The 19,328-nt window shown below is 37.0% G+C and overlaps 1 protein-coding gene across 1 annotated transcript in view; it reads left to right on the top strand.

Moving 5' to 3' along the window:
- Nucleotides 1–19,044, top strand: part of NRG3 (neuregulin 3) — a 364,488-nt gene extending 345,444 nt beyond the window's left edge. Inside the window, exons 7-9 of the mRNA XM_054382363.1 lie at nt 3,412–3,539; nt 12,902–13,072; nt 18,537–19,044. Coding sequence (XP_054238338.1) covers nt 3,412–3,539; nt 12,902–13,072; nt 18,537–19,044 — 807 coding nt within the window. The remainder of the gene's footprint in view (nt 1–3,411; nt 3,540–12,901; nt 13,073–18,536) is intronic.
- The last annotated feature ends 284 nt before the right edge of the window (nt 19,045–19,328 follow it).

A 19,328-nucleotide genomic window follows, 5' to 3' on the forward strand; every position in this document is an offset into this window, starting at 1 on the left:
TCTTTTTGTGTCTTGTTGCCTTTTGTTGATAGCAGTAGGAAATAAGTTTGGTTTTAGTCACTGTGATAGAAATGCAATTAATGTATGTTGAGCAACAGATAGGCTTACATCTTTTAATAGATTACTGTGTGGTTTTGCCAGAGTAACAGTGTGATTTATCAGCTAAGATAAAGAGCAAATTTCTCTTTTTTCGTAGTGTATGACAGACTTTTCTTCAAGGTCAGCCCATCCAAAAAGAATCACTGTCTCTTTACCACCTTGAGTCACTTTCTCTGAATGTAATTTGAAGCTGACCTCTCTGTCTTTTCAGCCCTTTTGAAATGGGGTCCTCACATCACCTTTCTTCCAACGCCACATGCCTTTGTGGACATTTTATTCATATTATTTTGTGAAAAGCATTGAGGAAGAAATGCTAAGAAAAGCCAGGGGGAGGGATAAGTGTTTTATTTTGCACAATACCTAGGGCAACAGTGTCAGGCTGTTTTGTTGCACTTAGAATGGCATTTGTTGTTGTGGATTTTAGAATAAAGAATGCAAGGCATGGAATAGGGGAATAATGTGCTCACAGTCAATACAGAAGATCAGTGGCAGAGACTGATTTCTTGTCTCCTGGCCTGGGCTGCCTTTGCAGATTCCCTTAGCATTAACTAGCAGGGGGTGGAATTTTATTGTCAAGGAGTTGAGTAATTCTACATAATCAAAGCTTTTCTTCATGAAACTGTGAAAAAGTGAAAATTTACAGAGTGGTTTAGTTTTAAATGCTGTCATTATCCTTTAATTTATTTAGCCATATGAAACAGCATTTCCCAGCAATTCCTCAAACAACTGCAAATAATTAAGCAAGAAGACAATGAAACCATTTTAAAATCCCAAATTATATAGATAAGCTTTCAGTGATGCTTTCAACCTACAGAAACAGTCCTTTGAAAGTGTTTCACAACTTACTCTCCATCATGAATAAGCTGACAACAGTGACTCCATAGAGCTCAGCCCAGGTGAGAACTGGGCTGTGGAAGCAGTGGGGTGCATTCTGCTGGGATATGGATGGAAAGTAATCCTATCTCATACTTCCATGGGCAACATGTAAACTCCTCACAGAAAGATGAAGATATTTTTCTCCAGAGATGATCTCAGAGAAGGGATGTGGCACTTACAGTTAAGCTAAAGAAGAATAAACCAAAGTGTTTTTAAACCTGTTAAAATATATGGATAATGTGATACATCCAAATCAGTTCAATTATGGTCTTCATATCCACACACTCAATTTAAACCATGATTTGCATTTTCATTGTAACTAATGTTAAGGCTGTTATGGCAAAAATGTCATAAAAGAAGGGTTGAGTTAGGGCAAGAAAATTATCCTTTGCACACTGTGCCTGGGTGGTGCTGGGTATTGAACTTTCAGAATAGTTTGCTAGTCAGCATCAGAGCAGCTTCTGGAGCTCTTGGTTTCTCTCAGGTGTGATGAGGAAGGGCTCTATATACCCTCACTCCAGCCCACATCCACATTAACCCTGGATGTAGCAAAAAGCGCAGCTTTTCTCTAATTTCTCTTCACGATTCCTTTCATACTCATGGTCTTACAAGACATTTGCACCTTCAATTTAGTATCATGAACAAACATGAAAAGGGACAGAAATAACTTCTTGGCACTGACAACCCATTCCTTACATAGCTCAAATTGGTTTATTCAGCTCAGAAATCAAGGACAGCTTCATTTCTGCAGCTGGCACAATAACTATTAAAGTTTAAAACCTTCACGGGCATCAGTACCTTAAAAATCATACTTCTGTCTGAATATTTTATGAACAACATTCACAAGTGACAAGTAAGATCATGGTAACAGAAAGAAATGAGTGGAATATGTTTCTTCTTATTATTTCAGTTGTGTTTACTTCATACATAAGCAACATTTTGCTTATAGTCACTCTCATAGCTTTGCTTTTAGAAGCATGTAAATACTGATTTTGGCCCTCTTTATGTCTTTATTTCACACGACATAGAAAGAAGAGCACTGGTTAAAAATTTGAAAATCTATAATTTTATCTATATGAATTAGTCTGAATAGAAGGACTAAAACTGCATGTAACCTATTTTTATAAGAGGGTGAATCTATATGACTTTCCTTTTTTCATTTTAATGCGGTATGGGGAAATGTAGATAAGTGAGAATCAGAAAATAAATTCTGAATTTTTAAAGGAGTTATTGGTCTTTTGTTAGGCAACAAAGTAATTATGAAAAAGAACTGTACTTCAAACAAAATCATACTGCCTTCTCCAAAAATGTTTATGCTGTTGTATCATAGCATGCCATTTTTTTACCACTGTGATTTTTTTACTTAGTATTTTAATTTGTATTTTCTTTCTAAAATATTTAATCATGTAATAGCTTCCACAATACCATTTTATTGTAAAACTAACATGGATATCTGTTTTTTTTTTTTTAACTAAAAATGCAAACTCAATACAGAAAGAAATGAATTAAGGGAAAATAGACCCATTAGGTTTAGTGCAGGTCATTGTAATGCAATGTAAAAACAAATCTGCAAAGTGCAATATTTTTCATACCTGAGTGGAAATGTGGTTTAGCCTCTCACATTTCTGAGATTTTGCCCTAACAACATCAGTTCTTCTCCCAAGCCAAAATTGCAGCTTCTTTTATATTTTGATTTTCTGGCTCCACTCAGGAACAGAGACAAAAGCTTTGCTGAATTTCCAGTTGAATCACAAAGCAAGAAGAGGAAAATTTGTTCTTTTTAATGACTAACATCTGCTTTACAAACCTTTGTTTGTAAACAACAAACCTATGTTCCCAGAAACTGCCCTACGCCTACAACTGTCACAAGAAGAATTGTATTTATGCTCTTACTAGCACAGATACTCTCAGGTCAAAAGTTTCAGACTTGTTCAGAAGGGATATCTTGCTCTGTGGATAGGATTGAAGTATTTTTCTTACTTATCTGATCATACAAATGCTGTTTCAGTTTGGTTTTCATAGTTATGTATGCTGATAAAAGCAACATTTGACTGAAGTCTCCAAAGGACCCAAAAGCTGCTGACCATCCTCTCAGATGTGTTTGGTGATCTCAGACTCTGCATAGACAGCCACAAAAACTGGCTTTTAGTCCAAGGGATCAGTGTCCCCTATCATTATGGGTGGAGCAGTCAGTAATTTTGCTACCAATGCAAAATATCAGCATTTTAATGTGGAGAAGGTAATGGGTATAATGAGCACTGGTGCTTTCCTCTAGCTAAACAATAGTGAATAAATGTATTACTTGCAATTCCTAATTTTAATTTAAAAATATATTAGTGCACTTCTTACGCTACTTGGATGTGAATTCTGATTGAATAGCGTCAAGAAGGTACTTTGCCTTTTGTGTATTAATTAATTTTATTCTCTGTACCACAGTATTCAAAAACAGATAGGCATCCTGGGCCTATTCTGGACAAAGTTATGGAGTCTAGTTTTTCAGGCCCTCAGTCTTTCCCAGAGGCCTTGTCTCCTGACAGAGGAATGCAACCCATCAAGCAACACAGGTAAGCCAATAGCTGTCTGATGGGAGATTGAGCAGGCTGCCAAGGGAAGTCATAATACTGTTGATATGTCTGCAGGATTATTGTGTGCTGTGACGAGGAAAGATGCTAAGTAGTATGGTACCAACAGAGCCTCAGGTGACTCATTAAGCAGATGCCCAAGCATTTTCTTTGCTGCAGATATAAAAGGCAATAACAATGCTCACAGACTTTAACTGTATTTTGTAAAAGTCCTAGAGGAAGCATTTAAAGACACCATCTAAGCTGTAGACACAGACCAGTAAATGAAACAACAGTAGATGAGAAACCACTAAAAACAAGATATTCTTTATAAATGTCATGAAGTTAATGACTCATCTTGTGCAGAAAGAAACAGTTACAAACTTCCAGCCTTTCTTACTTATGGACACATGGTGGCCTTTGAAGACTGCTCTTTAAAAAGTTTGGATGGTGTTCCCAATAGGCAAGAAAGGGGAAAGTCACCTCTCATTGGATGGCGTCTGGATTAGAATCCTTTTTTTAGCCAGTTTTGGATTAAAAAAAAAAAAAAAAAGAATGCAGATATTTCATTACAGGACTAGAAAACAAACGTGTTGTATATAAGCAATAGTTTTGGTGGAAAAGCAGTGGTAACATCTGGTCCAGGTCACACAGAGAGAGAAAAAAGTCTGAGAAAAGTGAATTCAGATTTTTTTTTTTTTAGCTAGATAGTCTAAAAGAGGATCACTTATTCAAATTACAGTTCTTTATAATTACTGGGGGAAAAAAAATCTGGGATTGCCTGAGATGATGGTCTAGTTTACCTAGAATTTGGTGGATATTAGTTGCAGTCCCCCAGTCACCTGCATCTCTTTTGAATGAATGATTTGCTTAACCTACCAGAGTGCAACATATGAGCCAAGAAAGGATATTTGGGTCACATCTACTTTTACCTTACTTAAGCTTTTAATTTGGTATGAAAAAATAATGCCAGCTGTCATGTCAGATCCATTTCTTAGGGCTTATCCTTATTACACAGAGATTTTCAAAATACACTTCTTAATTTTACTGACCATAGATGAACTATGGAACTGTTGCCTTAGAATGCTTTTCACAGAAGTTTGGGGGGTGGAGGGGTGTGGAATTTAGTCTAAAGGTGGAGTTCAGAAAAACAAAACAGAGATATATTCCCTTATCTTTTATGACATGATTGCAATAGCCAAGTTTGAAATCTTCTACATGCTGTAACATGATATTACCCAAGCTTAAAACTGGAAATAAAGACTGAAAATATTTCTTGCATCTATGAATATCACTTAAAAGAGAACTTCAATGACTCTCTAGAATCCCTGTTTTCTGTAGGGAAATGACCAAATAAGCCACACTGAATTTACAGTGAACTAATACAGAATCCCAGAATATTTATTTTAACAGCTTTGCACAAAAACTCTCTTTCCTAGAAAACCAAAACAAAAAAGCAGTCATCTTGCTTGCAGATGTCAAGCACCAGTCTATTGTAAGTCTTTGCTTCAGAAATGTTTGGTGATGCTGAATGGATGCCTTAATTTATTAAAAAAAAAAAAAAAAATTAGTTTTATGACCTAAGAGTCATTTTACAAGATTCCTGTTTTATAAAACATACAAGAGTCTTGAACATTTGATCTAGAAGGAGATCTTTAATTTATATATCATGTAATGGCTTCCTAATGTTCTCAGTGTGTTTAGTTTCTAAATAGTGTTCAGTGTGGACAAACGAAAAGTTTTTTTACTGGGAGGCATTTTGTCCTAAACATCCCTTCATTCCATTCTAAACCTGACATGAGCCTGGAAAAAAATCACAGCAGGTTTGCAGGTTCTCTGGTTTATGCTGTTGTTAAATTATATTGTTGTTTCATTTCTGCTTGTTATGCAAATATTTTGTTCCATGATCCAGACTTGTGGTATTTTCAAGGACACTAGTGATGGGTAATCATATCATAAAATCAGGAGTATTTGTTTCCAGTTCCTAAAACCAATAGAATTTTGGCCTAGCAGTAAGACTATCAAGGTGGAGTCATCTGGGGTTGCTGAAATTTGGCTGACAGAGATCACCTAGTTATTTCACTCAGATTACTATATAAGAGCAATTTCTGTCTCTACCAACCTTAGCTGCATGCGAAGGATTACTGCAGAGGTTGAATTGGACATCTGAATCTCCAATGAGTTTTATTCATAAAATATTTCCCTTTCATTATGCATTGATTTATGATACAAGACTTTTACATCATCTGCTTGCATATATGTGAAATGACTATAGTACTGTCAAAATTAGGAAGTAGCAAATGTAAAGTATGCAATGTGCTCAAAAATTCATCTCAGATTATATAATTGTTTTGGTAAGAAGAAAACCCATAGTGTCTTAATTTCTAACAAATAAATTAGAATTTTGTTAGTTATGGGATTGAGTTGTGATCCCTCTGAATAGCAGTTTTCTTGATAATTAGTCATCCTGACTTTCACTCATTGATTCAGTCATCATCGATTTTAGAGGGATTCATTTCAGAGAATATTGTAATGAAAGGCAAACACAGAGGCTTCCAGCCTTGAATAGATATATTGTCTTTCAAAAAATGCCACAATGACAAGATAAACTTACTCTAAAGTTTAAAATAATTTGTCATTTTTATGAACCCTTAACACCATGAAAACCATAGTAAAAACATTTTTTTAATTTAGTATACATTTTACTTTTCTTGCTCCAAATATAATTGATTCCATTTAAATTAAAATGAAGAGTAAATTAAAATAATTCTGTAAATAAGGCTACTGAATTTCAAAGAACAAATATTGATAAATTAAAGTAACTAAGACTATAAAAGCAGAGGGGAGCCTCAGAGAAAGTAAGTATAAGTAATCTGACATTTTCCCATCAAAGAACATAGCTTTCTTGAAAAATTTGCTGAAAAGAATGCCTAAAAAGAATGGGGTGTAAGGAAAGAGACAAGCTGTATTATAGAAGGCAAGAAGACATGCTTGAAGTGAACATTTTCAGGAATCAATGTGAATTAAGAATGAATACTGAAAGCAATCAGTTGTTCTGGCTGTGTAAAGGAGTACTATGCAGGAAGAAGAAGAAGGAACAGAGATAATATATGAAGTAGTTAGGGCAATGAGTGAATGTATTTCATTTTTCAGTTAGGGTAATTATTTGGGGACAAAGGTAGGAAGGGAATAGAATCAACTATATGAAAGTAGACATTACTACTAGACTTAACTAGTGAAAGTAAAATGCAGAATCTTGATCAAAGAAGTCCAGGAGGAGAACTGGCTCATGAAATTTCAGGTCTTTTAATACAATTTATCAAAATGTGTGCTCTGTCATGTGATGATGGAATAGCTAATGTTGTGTTTAGGAAGAGGAAAATTTACTGAAGGAACTGAAAACCTACTTTGTTGAATTAGACTAGTCAAAGTTTTAGAACAAATGTAGGGAAGTAAATTCTGTTGGGAGATACAAAATAGCTAAAAATTGCAGTAATTCCTGCAGCAGTACACATTGACTGTTTTTAATGTAAGTGAGCTAGGTGTCTACACAACCTCAGTCAGTGTTTGTTGTCACATGTCTAATGCCTTTAATGGGAGATACACAGAGGCAGCTAAAAGGGATATAGTAAGGAGTTACATTGAGCAGGTAAATGCTGGCCTGAAGACATTCACAAGTGGAAGTGCACCAATGGAGCTTTCAAAGAATTAGTCGATGCTGGGGACAAATTTTGTTGCAGGCTTTGCAGACTTTGGCACAAAAACGTTGAAACATACTGCAAAGATCAGCTACAATACAGATAAGAATCTGGGAATAAAGAATGAATTGAACTACGTGCAGTGGCATGACAAAGATGGATTGAAGTTCCGCAGTACTAAATACAAGGTCAAATATTTGGGAACTAATAACAAAATTTAAGAAACAAGCAAGGACGAAAAGCTTCAATATAGACTACTTAGTCAAAGGATAACCAAGTCACAAAACGATGCAGCTGTGCAAAAGATAAATGGGATGAGAGGAAGTATTAATCAAAACATTTCCATCAGAAAAAAACTTTAAAACCAATTCATGAGACACTATTGTCAGTTCATGTGAATACTGTATGAGAATACACTATTATCTCACCTGGTTAAAATGGTCTCTTGATTACTGTGGACTCAAATTATATTCATGAACTACCATGAGCGATGAATAATGTGTTCCATAGAAAGTATTACAAGAGAGTGTCTTGTGTCAGTCTTCGTTTCAGAAGACTGAAATGAGTGTATGACAGGTGCTAATAAATACATCAGAAGGATGTAGTTATACACTTACAATAAGAAGTAAAAGACCTATTTCAAATGAAGGAATATTGCACATATGGCAAATATTCTTAATATATAATTTTAAACTGAAAATAAACCTCAGAGTTTTCAATAAAGAACAACTTTCTTGACTAGTAGCCTGGATATCATTGCAGATTTAAGATGGAGGTTGATCGGTGCACTACAGGAAGTACGTTATGAACTTATGGCAGATGATTCAACTCAGTGTCACTGAGAGACCTTTGAAACCTCTATTCCCTTTTCCTAATGTATGTATTTATCTGGTGGAACCAGAACGGTGACCATATGACATAGGTAGTTTTGAAGGGTTGGAGTTGTAAAGTCCCCACTCAGCTCCAGTACGATATTCCTGAACACATGGCTATATAAAGGAAGCGATAAAAATCAAGAGTAGATTTGTAGGTGTAGGCTGGCTGCTGGAAAGCTTCTCATGCATATGAAAAGGCAGAAGACTTTTACAAGCAGCAGGCTACAGTTCCACACCATCACCTGGGCTGAGAACCTGACCAGCTGTAACAGTTCATAAACACAAGCAAGGAAACAGAGGTCATCGTGCCATTGTAGGTGAGATGTTTTCCTAGACAGCTATTATGTACTGAGACAGTTGTGAATTACTTTGTAATTGCAGGAAGGTGGTGTTTGAATGCTTGGGATACAGAATGCTATAGAGGTAAAAAAGGATTCAGCCACTTTGCTCTGGTGAGACCTCACTGGGAGTACTGTGTCCCTCTCTGGGGCCCCCAAAACAAGAAGGACATTGACCTGCTGGAGCAGGTTCAGAAGAGGACCATAAAGATGATTAGAAGGTTTGAGCATCTTTCCTACAAAGACAGACTGAAAAAGTTTGGGCTGTTCAGCCTGGAGAAGAGAAGGCTCAGGGGAGACGATTTAGCAGCATTTCAGTATCTGAGGGAGCCCACAGAAAGGCTAGGGTAGGACTGTTTAGAAGGGCTTGTAGTGATAGGACTAGTGGCAGTGGTTTTAAAATGCAGCAGGGTAGATTTAGGTTAGACATAAGGAAGTTCTTTAGGATGAGGGTGGTGAAATACTGGAACAGGTTGCCTAGAGATGTGGTGGAGGCCCCAGTCCTGGAGGTACTCAACGTCAAACTTGATGGGACCCTGAGCAACCTGATCTAACCGGAGGTGTCCCTGCTTGCTGAAGGGGAGTTGGACAAGAGGATCTTTGAGGGTGTCTTCCAACCCGATGCATTCTATGATTCTATTAAGTGCAGTTGTATTAAGCTGCAGCTTTTTTTTGGTGATCTTGGTAGTTTTTAATCACATACAGCTTTGTTGAAGTCCCCCGTATTATGCTGACTTTCTGCCTTTGGGGGCCACCTGTAACACAGGCTCCAACAGAGATGGTCCCACGGTGTCATCTCATTCATGTAAACTACCAAGCAAAACAGCTTCTTAATACCAGGTTGTTATTATTATTGCATGGTAGTTACTGAAAGATGATTCTGTTCTCAGGTGTATCAGATCCTTTTTATTAAAACTGAAAATTGTTTGGAAGTCTGAATAGTTGATCTATACAGATGTTAGCAGTAGATTTTCTAACTCAGCCTTAAAATGTGGCTCTTAGGAAACATCAGAAGACACAGTCCGTCAAGCTAGCTCTGTCATTGGGATATGTGTTTACCATTTCTTTCTTGCAAGAACAAAACCCATGTCTTCAACACTACTGTTTGCCTTTTGTGGTCATTAGCTAATACAGTATGCAGTAATATACCTCTCTGCATAGTTTTTGCAGGTGCAGAGCCAGCATATTTATAATTCACTTTAGGCTTTTCCTTCCTCTCTTAACATTGCGTCTTTCAATCAGGAAAAGAAAAGGGGAAATAAGATGTAAAATAGATATAAATACAGCCACAGATATAAGCACTATTTTTCACAGCTCCACTATGCCTATTAAACAAGAAGGGAAGGATTGAGATCTCATCTAAAGTTGTAACACTTTAGTTGTCATCCTCATTAATGTTTTTCATGTTCATGTTGACAAAGTTACTTCTGAATGTGTTCATAATGTGATGTATAATCAATTTTATTTAATAATGAACAATATTTAGCAGTATAGGAGGATTCCTGGAGTTACTGTAATTCACAGCAAGTCATCTTCTCTTCATGAACACCGTTATCTGCACTGTGTGTGCCTTAAGAGAATATTCCACCTGCTGAGACAGACTTTCTTTTCTGCTCAGTTGTTCAACTTAAAGACATTTTTCACACAAAACAATTTGCAACAATGAATCCTAAGGCCTTGATTAGCTTTAGAGATGGTTGAACTATTTCTTCCAAACCATTAGTTCATAAGAACTATATTTCTCCTTAGGTTATGCATTACTTGTGAGCCCATTGAAGCATACGCTGATTTTTATTATTCTGCCGTAATTGATTAATAGATGTTAGAAGCATATCTGCTACAGCTTTTCTTATCAGTTTGTGTTATTGAACAGTTAGTTGGGCTGGTTTCTTTTACCCAGTTAGAATAGAGTACAGGGGGAAAGAAGTTATTGTGGTAGCTAAGGGGGGATAAATTGCCTGAAGAAATCAAAAAAAGTATTGTCTTAGAGTAACCCTTCATAGCAGCAATAGCACAGGAGCCTGAGAGGGACTGTATTAACATTTTTGGAGGAAGAGAATGCTGGCATTCCTAACAATACTGTGAAAAAGGAAAAACTTTATTTTGCTCAAGTTCCTTTTTCATAGAACTCTCAACAAAAAAATGTTACTATCTTGTCTTTGGTGCCTGAGAAATTAGCATCATCCTGCAGCTTGTGTGTAAATATTTCCTGATCCTTCTTAGTGAATTTGTCTTGTCCATGACCATACAATATTTTTGTTCCATTTTTTTCCTGTCGGAAATGTTGAAAGCTAAAGAACCTTGCATTAAGATCAAATTGGAGCTGCTGTGGCTGCAAGATGTTTGCGTGTGCCAGATCCCATCAGCCTAACCAACTCATGTTTCTTTGGCAACCTGTAGCATCTAATGTTAGATGCAACAAAAAAAGTTTCAGTGCAAGTCGAAGGAAGTCCAGACAAGTCATTTATATGCATCTTTGCTGCAGTATAGACACCAGTTACCTTAGGCATATCTGTCTGTGCTCCAATTATGTCTATTGCAAATGCAGAGGTTTTGTGAATTTGCATGTGCATATTTTTAGATGGGAAACCATGTGCACTCATCCAACAATGAAGATGTACAAGGGCATGAAACCAAGCATAATTAAACAATGCTTTTGTAGTTTCAAATATTTTAATCAGTCTAAAGTCTGCTAAGTTCATCAGTTTGTTGAATTTTGTAGTACCTTGATGAACACATTGCAATCAGAAAAAAACCTGAAATTCATTATCCATCACAAATTATTCATTCAACTGCATCTTTTAACTTCCCCTGCTGTAATAATCTCAGACTCTTGTGAGCAGAAATTTGTCAATTATTTTGTGATGTGGCAGTGTTATTTTACAGAATATGAACTGTAACCCACAAAGTGAACTCAGCCTTCCGTATTGAAAGGCCAGTACTTTAGGGGCTTTTTAAAGTGTTTTTGCAGCCTCCGTAATAGCTAAGAAAAGAATCTATGTAAGGAAACATTGAATATCCTTAAGGGAGTGTTATTGCTATGGGTTATTGATCTTTTCAATTAAAAAGCACTAGGAAAGTAAAAGCATGGAAGAGAACAGAGCAGAGACCATGATAGAGCACTTCTAGCCTGAACAGTAGGGTAGATACTGTCAAATTTATTTCTTATGGTTTGACTTTGGGGAGAAAAGGTTGGTTTTAATGGAAATCTACACTCCAGAGAATTCGTTCAAGATACTTGGTCCAATGAAGTATTGCTTTGGTAGTAGATGTGGCCCTAACTATAAAAAAAGTTGCAACTAGGTATAAAATGTAAAATTGTTTTTAAATCACATTATAACAGGAAAATTCAAGCAAATTGTCTTTTACATATATGAATTGTATCAGATGTTGATATTATTCCTGCAACCGAAAATATTGCCTCCCAAAATGCATCTACAAAACCTATATTAAAATATCATTAAGGATGTGACAGAAGATTAAGCAATACAAATGTATTTCTGAGACATGGGAGATGGGAAGAGCAATAGGTGTAGCTGAAAAATAAATAGCCAGTCATGCTGTGCAGTACTGTGACCTGTTAACAGCAGAAATAGGTTCTGTCTTGACTTCATTCTGTGTTCCCTTATTTTTGCATTAGCAACAGCTGAATTTATGGTTAAATGTGCCAAGACTATGTATTCTAGATACCTTTTAATTCCTGCATGATATGGACAAAAAAAAAAATCCATCTCTTTCCAAACCACTACAAAAATGTTTGCAAGAACGGTTTTCTAAGATAAGTAGGCAGCTATTACTTTTTTTTATCATAATAAAGTTTGTATGATGTCAAAACAGTATTTATCAATGTATGTAAACAAAAAACAATCCGTGTCTAAACCAAGAATATAACAACATAGAAAAGAAATCTCATCCAACCCGGAGAAAACCTGTCGTAGATGATTTCTTCAGGATACAGTCCATAAGCTTCATTTATATTCACTTACAATTTTTTCCCCAGTTTAATGTTGTTGTATCAGGAGGCAGCACCTTGTAGGCTGATAGCTGTTATAATGGGCTCTCAGTTTAAGATCTGATTTTGAGCTCAGATGTAGGTATGGTGGAGCTGGGCTGTTTGTTTATACTGTGAAAGGATTCATCTCTATATATCAGGATTATGGTATGCAGCATGAAAAAAAAGAAGCATCCTTCATCAAGTACAGGAAAACATTTAATATAGCAAACAATTATTTTGATTCCTAGAAGAAAGGTGATGTATTAAATATGGCATAAACAGCTAACTAACTGTGTATTATTGCATTCTATTTCCATAGAGAGTATCTACTGTCATCATAGCCTGCCACAACAAAGTTTATAAAACCAGTAATCTATGTGTTATTAATCATGAATCTTGACTTTGCAGGGGTTTACTCTTTTGCTGTGATAATTTTTACTGTACTCTGGTGTTGTTCTAGAAGTCTCTCTTCATGCTGCAGCCCAGGGCAAAAAAGCGGGATGCTACATAGAAATGCCTTTCGCAGGACGCCACCCTTACCTCCGGGTAGGTTCAATGGAATTACAGGACCAGCATATCAACAGCTAGAAGAGTCAAGGATCACAGACCAGGACACAATACCTTGTCACGGGTAAGTAATAAGTGAGCCCATTTGTCAGTGGTTGCAGTTACACGGTTAATGTGTCCTTCCAGCTTTTTTTTGTAGTGTACTGTGAATACAGAGTTAAAAGTACTGAAAGCAGATGAATGTTTTCAGCATACTGCCTCTTTAAAGGTAACGGTGTCATTTGCCTGGCTGCTCTTTTTGAGACTTTCAAAGGCTGTAGGAGTGATTAGAACAAACTGTGACTGGTGACATCACTCTTTATAAGTAATGCTTTTTCTAGTGGTGCCATGATGTTCTAGTAACTTTTGCATAGCAGTTTTGGTTTTGTCTTTTTTTCCCCCGTCAGCACTGGGATAATAAGATAAAATAATTCAGAAGTCTAACTGTCACAATTCTTTTAATGAATCAGTGTGTTTGCTGTAGACTGAAGACCAATCACTTGACATAGGTTTGTATGAAAATACACAAGGAATCCAGTATTTTTGCTTTTTTTCATTCAGCTTATTAGTATATTTGATGTGAGCTCCAGCTGCACATAAGGTCTGAATTTCAGAAGTGCTCCTGAGTACCTACAGCTGCCTTTGAAGTCTTGTGCAATTGCTGAGGTATTTTGCATAATATTTTCATATCCCTATAGACTTCTGAATACTTTCCAGAACCGTTCAAACATGTTATATGTAAAATTAGGAATGGTATCTGGAATGGAATAAAACACCACCAGTTTCATTTGGAGATGTTTAAGTCACAGTATATGGAGTGAATAGCTAACACTGCAAGGAGCAGCTGTACAGTTGGGGTTTTTTATTGGAACTAGCTTTATGAAGAGCAGAAGTGAGGCCTTTTATATGTTTAATTTTCCTCAGAGAAGAAAGGAGCTATGATCACCATCCACTCTGACCTCCTGGGAAATGACAGCCCAAAAGTGCTGACCAAGACTAAATGTCGTTACAAGAGTGTATAGTTGCGCACGCAGACACACACGCAGGCACGTACTCCGCCCGTGCCTCCCTCGCCACGCTTGCCAACCTGCTGCCAACCTGCAGTGGGGTTGCCCAGTCTCGGGTACTCTGTGACAGGGGGACTTGGCTCACTAAATGTTTTGTAACTGAATATACCTAGCAGAGTTGGCCAGAGGAATTAGGAAAGACAGACCAAAACCAGGACTTGCCTATGAGAAGAAAAAGCAAAGCAGCAAAAGATCTGGCTGCCTAGTGACTTGTTACAAGTATTGCTCTGTACTAGTCTATGTTTTTAAATATACAGTTCTGCAAAAGGTTGATATTTGGACAAGACTGTGACCCCTTCTGGCCTCAATCCACTAAAGCACATCACCCATATGTTTTCTAAGTAGACTAATGTTCAGAACCTTTCTCTGAAGGAGTCCTTTGGTGTGCACCAGAGATGGTGTTGTGACAGGACGTCACAGCCCTCTGTGTATATCACAAATATGATACCAAAAGTCTTTAGTTAGTACCCATGGAAACAAATTTTTAAATGTAAGTGTCAGGCATGAAAACAAAAACAGTTCTTTGATCTCACAATGTTTTACTGATGATGGTTTTTATGAAAAATAAGTATTTTAAGACCGTAACAAAACTTTTTGAAAGGTGTTCTGTGCAGGAGCAATGAAGTAATTGCTACAACCAAAATACAAGTATGCACCTTTGAACAAAAAATTTAAAATTATTTGCTAATTCTACATTATATGCAATTCTTCTAATTTAGGAAGAGCTTTCCTGCAAATCAGATTAATTTTACCATCTAAATATCTGCTAGTTTCATAGTGTTAGCATTCTTATTAGATTTCCATCCCAAATAAAAAGTACTCTGATACCCTGCAGAAGTTATGGTCCTTCCTTTCTTTTCCCATTTCACCTCCATCTTCCAAAAGTGGTGTAGGGAAGCATACACCACTATGGGATGCACATATCCTATAGGGATGCACAAATCGCAATGGTTTAACTCCCTCATTTTGTGAGTCTTCCAAAGTCATCCATCAGCAACTGTGACTGAAGTTTAGTCAGATTTTGTATGTTTATATTTGGTAGGAAAGAGGCTAGTTTACCTGATTAGTTTTTGTCTAGTCATGTAAAAGTGCTCTTATTCTCCTCCTACAAAGAGAAGAAAACTTTTGTTGCCTTCAAGAAGCACCAATCTCATTTGCAGTGATTATCTATGATTTGCAGACTGGGTGAAATACAACTAATATCAGTTATTTAATCAGTATGCTACATGAAAGAGTAGAAAAACCTGCTTGAAATGAAGGACTTAAAACTCTCCATGCTAGTCACATTTCAGAGATTGATTCAAGTTATGAGTTTACATGAAGTGAATTGGACAGTGGTTCGATTGCATGCTTTCAGTGACAACTCTTTGCATTACATGGTGTTGGAAGTAGGGCCTTACAGGCTGTGGTTGTGTACATACATATGAAATGTGGTTATGTATGCAAACCCAATGTGTCCTATCTGCAGGTAGAACATGGGATGTGTATATATAGACATATGTTCTCACAATGCTGAAACAAAGCCCAGTAAGGCCACCAAAATGACTCCTGTTCATCTTAATGGACATTGTCATCAGGCTCGTATACTGAACACCTTTAGCAACAGGGCTTATAGTAAAGTTATTGTTATTACAATAAATGAATAGGATTTCATATTTTAAGTTTCTATCCCTTCTGTCTCTCGTTAATATCTGTTTTAAGAGGGCAGTAAAATTATGCTTCTTTCAGTTTGATTCAAACACTCTAACACAACTGCTGTATGTTTATAAATGTTTGAATTTATTTTTTTTTTATTTATTTTAGGAAGAGGGTGGAGCAAGAGCTGCACTTTGAAATACATGCACATGAATGAATTTATTCAGATAAAATAATTTTTCAGATTAAAAAATCTGATATCCTTCTTAGGAGGAACTATGGTTCAGAGAAAGTTAATTATTGGAAAATGTAATTAAGATTCTGCAATTACAGTTCTAAGTCTCAGTCTATTGAAAACAGCAGCAGTCTGGTGTCACAAGCAGAAGCATGGATCAGTTTGTAATTAACCAAAAGCCAAGTCTCACATGATTTAGATGTAATATCCCTACCAGTGTAATACCTTCCCTATTGCACACAGTGTGTGTGCTTTAATTCAACCTCAGTCCCCCTGTGAAAATCTTGCACAGGGCAGAAGCATATAACTCTGACATAAAATTGGTGTCTAGCTGTACTTCAAACAATATAGTATGGGAATATCCCAGGCATTGCTCTGCCTGCTATTGTTCCTGCCAATTAGTTTTCAAAATACCAAGAATACCTCTATTTTGGAATTGGCAAATGTTACTGTTTTCTCACCAGACCCATTTTAATTCAGTCTTTTCTTGATTTTGCTTATATATCATCCATATAGTACATCCATTGCATGTGAAATTCATTAAAAACATTCACTCCCTTTGTTTTCAGGGTGCAGCCCAGAATATATTTAGGGCCTGAATTACCAAAAAAGGGAATAATGCAACTGATGCGATCTCTCCAGCTATAGTCGTTTGAACAATTATATAATAAGCAAAGGAAACAAGAATGGGCACAACCCAAAGGTCTGCACTGTTTTGTTTTCATTTATTTTTTTCTAATTGTCCTCCCTCAAGAATAATGTCCCTGATCAGTATTCGCTTCATACTGATTCTTGAAAACTGTTCTAAAAGGGCCCTCTGTAAATGGCTACAAGTGTGTCTAAGCGTAGTGCAAGTGTAATTAACCAAAAGCTGAGTCTCAGCTGGCTTAGATGTAAAATATGAATGCAGCTGTACAGCATGTACAAGAAGTTCTAGCACATATCCAAAAAAGGCACTTGCTATATTATTCCCCTGGATCCCACTTCCCAAAGCAGTATTTCCTTCTATCAGACAGCAGCGCAAAGATCACAACACCTCCTCCTTATCACATTGCTCCCAGCTGTGCTTTCTGATCTTTTGGGGATGCCTGGAGAGTTTTTGTGCAGGGGCTGTACAGAACTGCATGCATGCACGTGTACAGGTTAATGCATCAGGCAGTTGTACAAACACAGTGACAGCGCTGATGAATTAATTACAAGTCAGCAGCTCTCTGCTGGAAATGAGCCTAAAGATATCTCCTCCTCTGTCTCCTGTGTGGCAGTTCACCAGGAGGACAGGGCCAAAGGAAGCCTTTCCAGTTAATTAGTGTTGTGTGCTAATATTGGACTATGGCTGTTTCATGCAACTCACCTTCTTTTTCCTTAGTTCTCCTTCTGCTCATGCCAAGGAGCAGCAAAGCACATGAGTAGAAGGATAGAAGGATATCCCTAGTGAAGTCCAGCAGGCTTAAGCAGCTTTTGGAAAATACCCTTCAATGAGAGCTCAAAGCACTTCCTTCCACACTAGATCTTAGTGTTGCTTTCCTCACTCATGGATGAAACACAGACTTCACCATTAGCGCTGCCTTATTAAATAATGATATCATCACAAAGCTGGATAAATAAAATATGTTCCAGTACTAAGGTGATGTCTGTGGTCCTTGGCAGTCGTGACTAGCGGATGTAGTAACTGTTTGAGCACCAAATTTGTAGTAATACTACTTCTCAGATGGGAAACATCTCTTATTTTTTTATTTCCTTTTTCTTTTATTATTACTTAGTTTCTTCCATTTCTGTTTTTTAAGTATTTCCAGTAAACAAAACCACTTTCTGATCTGAATAATGAATTGGGCTTTGAAACAAAATGGAAACATTGATGAAAATTCATCAAAGTTTCCTGACAATAATTAAAATTGTGGTATAATGTATATTTATGGAGGGTAGAGGATTTTTTTGTTTTGTTTTGAAACACAGTATTTCAATATCAGGAAAATAGGCTCAAGCCCAATATCATTAGCTCTGTTTCCACATTAGATTTAAGAAAAAAAAAAATCAGGCCAACATTAGGAGTATGGGCTATTAAAAAAAGAGAAGATGTTTTGCTGTGGTACATTGCACTCAGATGCCCTCCTAGTTTGAAGGGGAGCACAATCCTTTTTATGTAAGCAAAGTCTACCCAACCATGTTTCCTTTAAAGTTCTTTTTACCTGCACCTTTTTGAAGTGTTTTCCTAAAATAGCCATTTTACATTGAGAGTTCTGATGCTGAAGAAAGCATCAATCCATTTTCCCAGTTAAGAATGTAGGAATGGATTTTCAATTTTATTTTCAAATTAAATTAATAATACACTATAACTCCTGAAATCTTTTTAAAAGGAGTTGTTGTTATTCTCATATACTTGTAGGCAAAATGAAAGTGAGAGAAAAGCAAGTGGTTTGCCACCGGCAGATCTGAAAATCGAAACCCAATCTCCAGAATCTGTTGTTTTCCCCAGGGCCACACTATTGCCAAGTACTCCTAGGGTGAGGGAAAAATGTTTTCAGCGCAGTTCACTGAATCTCATACAATGCTCCTGCTACTGGTTGCATCTGACCACTTGATGTCCAACAAAAACTTCTTTTTACTCTTTCCAGGTATTCATCCAGTGGTTTGAAAACTCCTCAGAGTACTTCAATAAATATGCAACTGCCTTCAAGAGAGACAACTCCTTATTTTAATAACGTGGATCAGAAGGATTTGGTCGGCTATTCATCATCAAGGGCCAACTCCGTTCCCATCATCCCATCTGTGGGCTTGGATGAAGCCTGCATGCAAATGCAAAATGTTTCTGAAGTAACAGGCATCAAATGGTGCAAAAACTCCTATTCAGCTGAACTTGTCAATGTGAGTTCCCCAGTCAGTAATTGTCTTATAGCAGAACAGCACGAAGTGAAAATATTACTAGAAACTGTGCAGGAGCAGATTCGGATTCTGAGAGATGCGAGGCGGTCGGAGGACTATGACGTGTCGAGCGTAGAAGCAGAGCGCAGCGCCAGTGAAAACTCAGCCTTCCTGCCCATGAGCCCCACGGCCAAGGCAGAGCGAGAGGCACAATTTGTCTTAAAAAGCGAAACACAAAGAGACTCCGTATTGACCAAGTGACTCGGTGTGGGGGTTGTGGGAGGGGAGACTAGAGATCTGTGCATTCAATGCTTTGCTGAAGAGGAGGGGAGGAAATGAAATACAAATTATTTATATGCATTAATTTAAGAGCATCTACTTAGAAGAAACCAAATAGTCAATCGCCCTCATATCATAGTGTTTTTTAATAAAATATTTTTTTAAGGGAAAAGTTCCAGGAGGGATGAAGAGTACATCAGGTGCTTTCTAGGCAGGATTACACATACTGTTTCAGTTACAGAGCATTTTACCACGGTCTTGCTTGG

Source organism: Indicator indicator, chromosome 7 (assembly GCF_027791375.1).
Source record: "Indicator indicator isolate 239-I01 chromosome 7, UM_Iind_1.1, whole genome shotgun sequence".
NCBI classification, from domain to species: Eukaryota; Metazoa; Chordata; class Aves; order Piciformes; family Indicatoridae; genus Indicator; species Indicator indicator.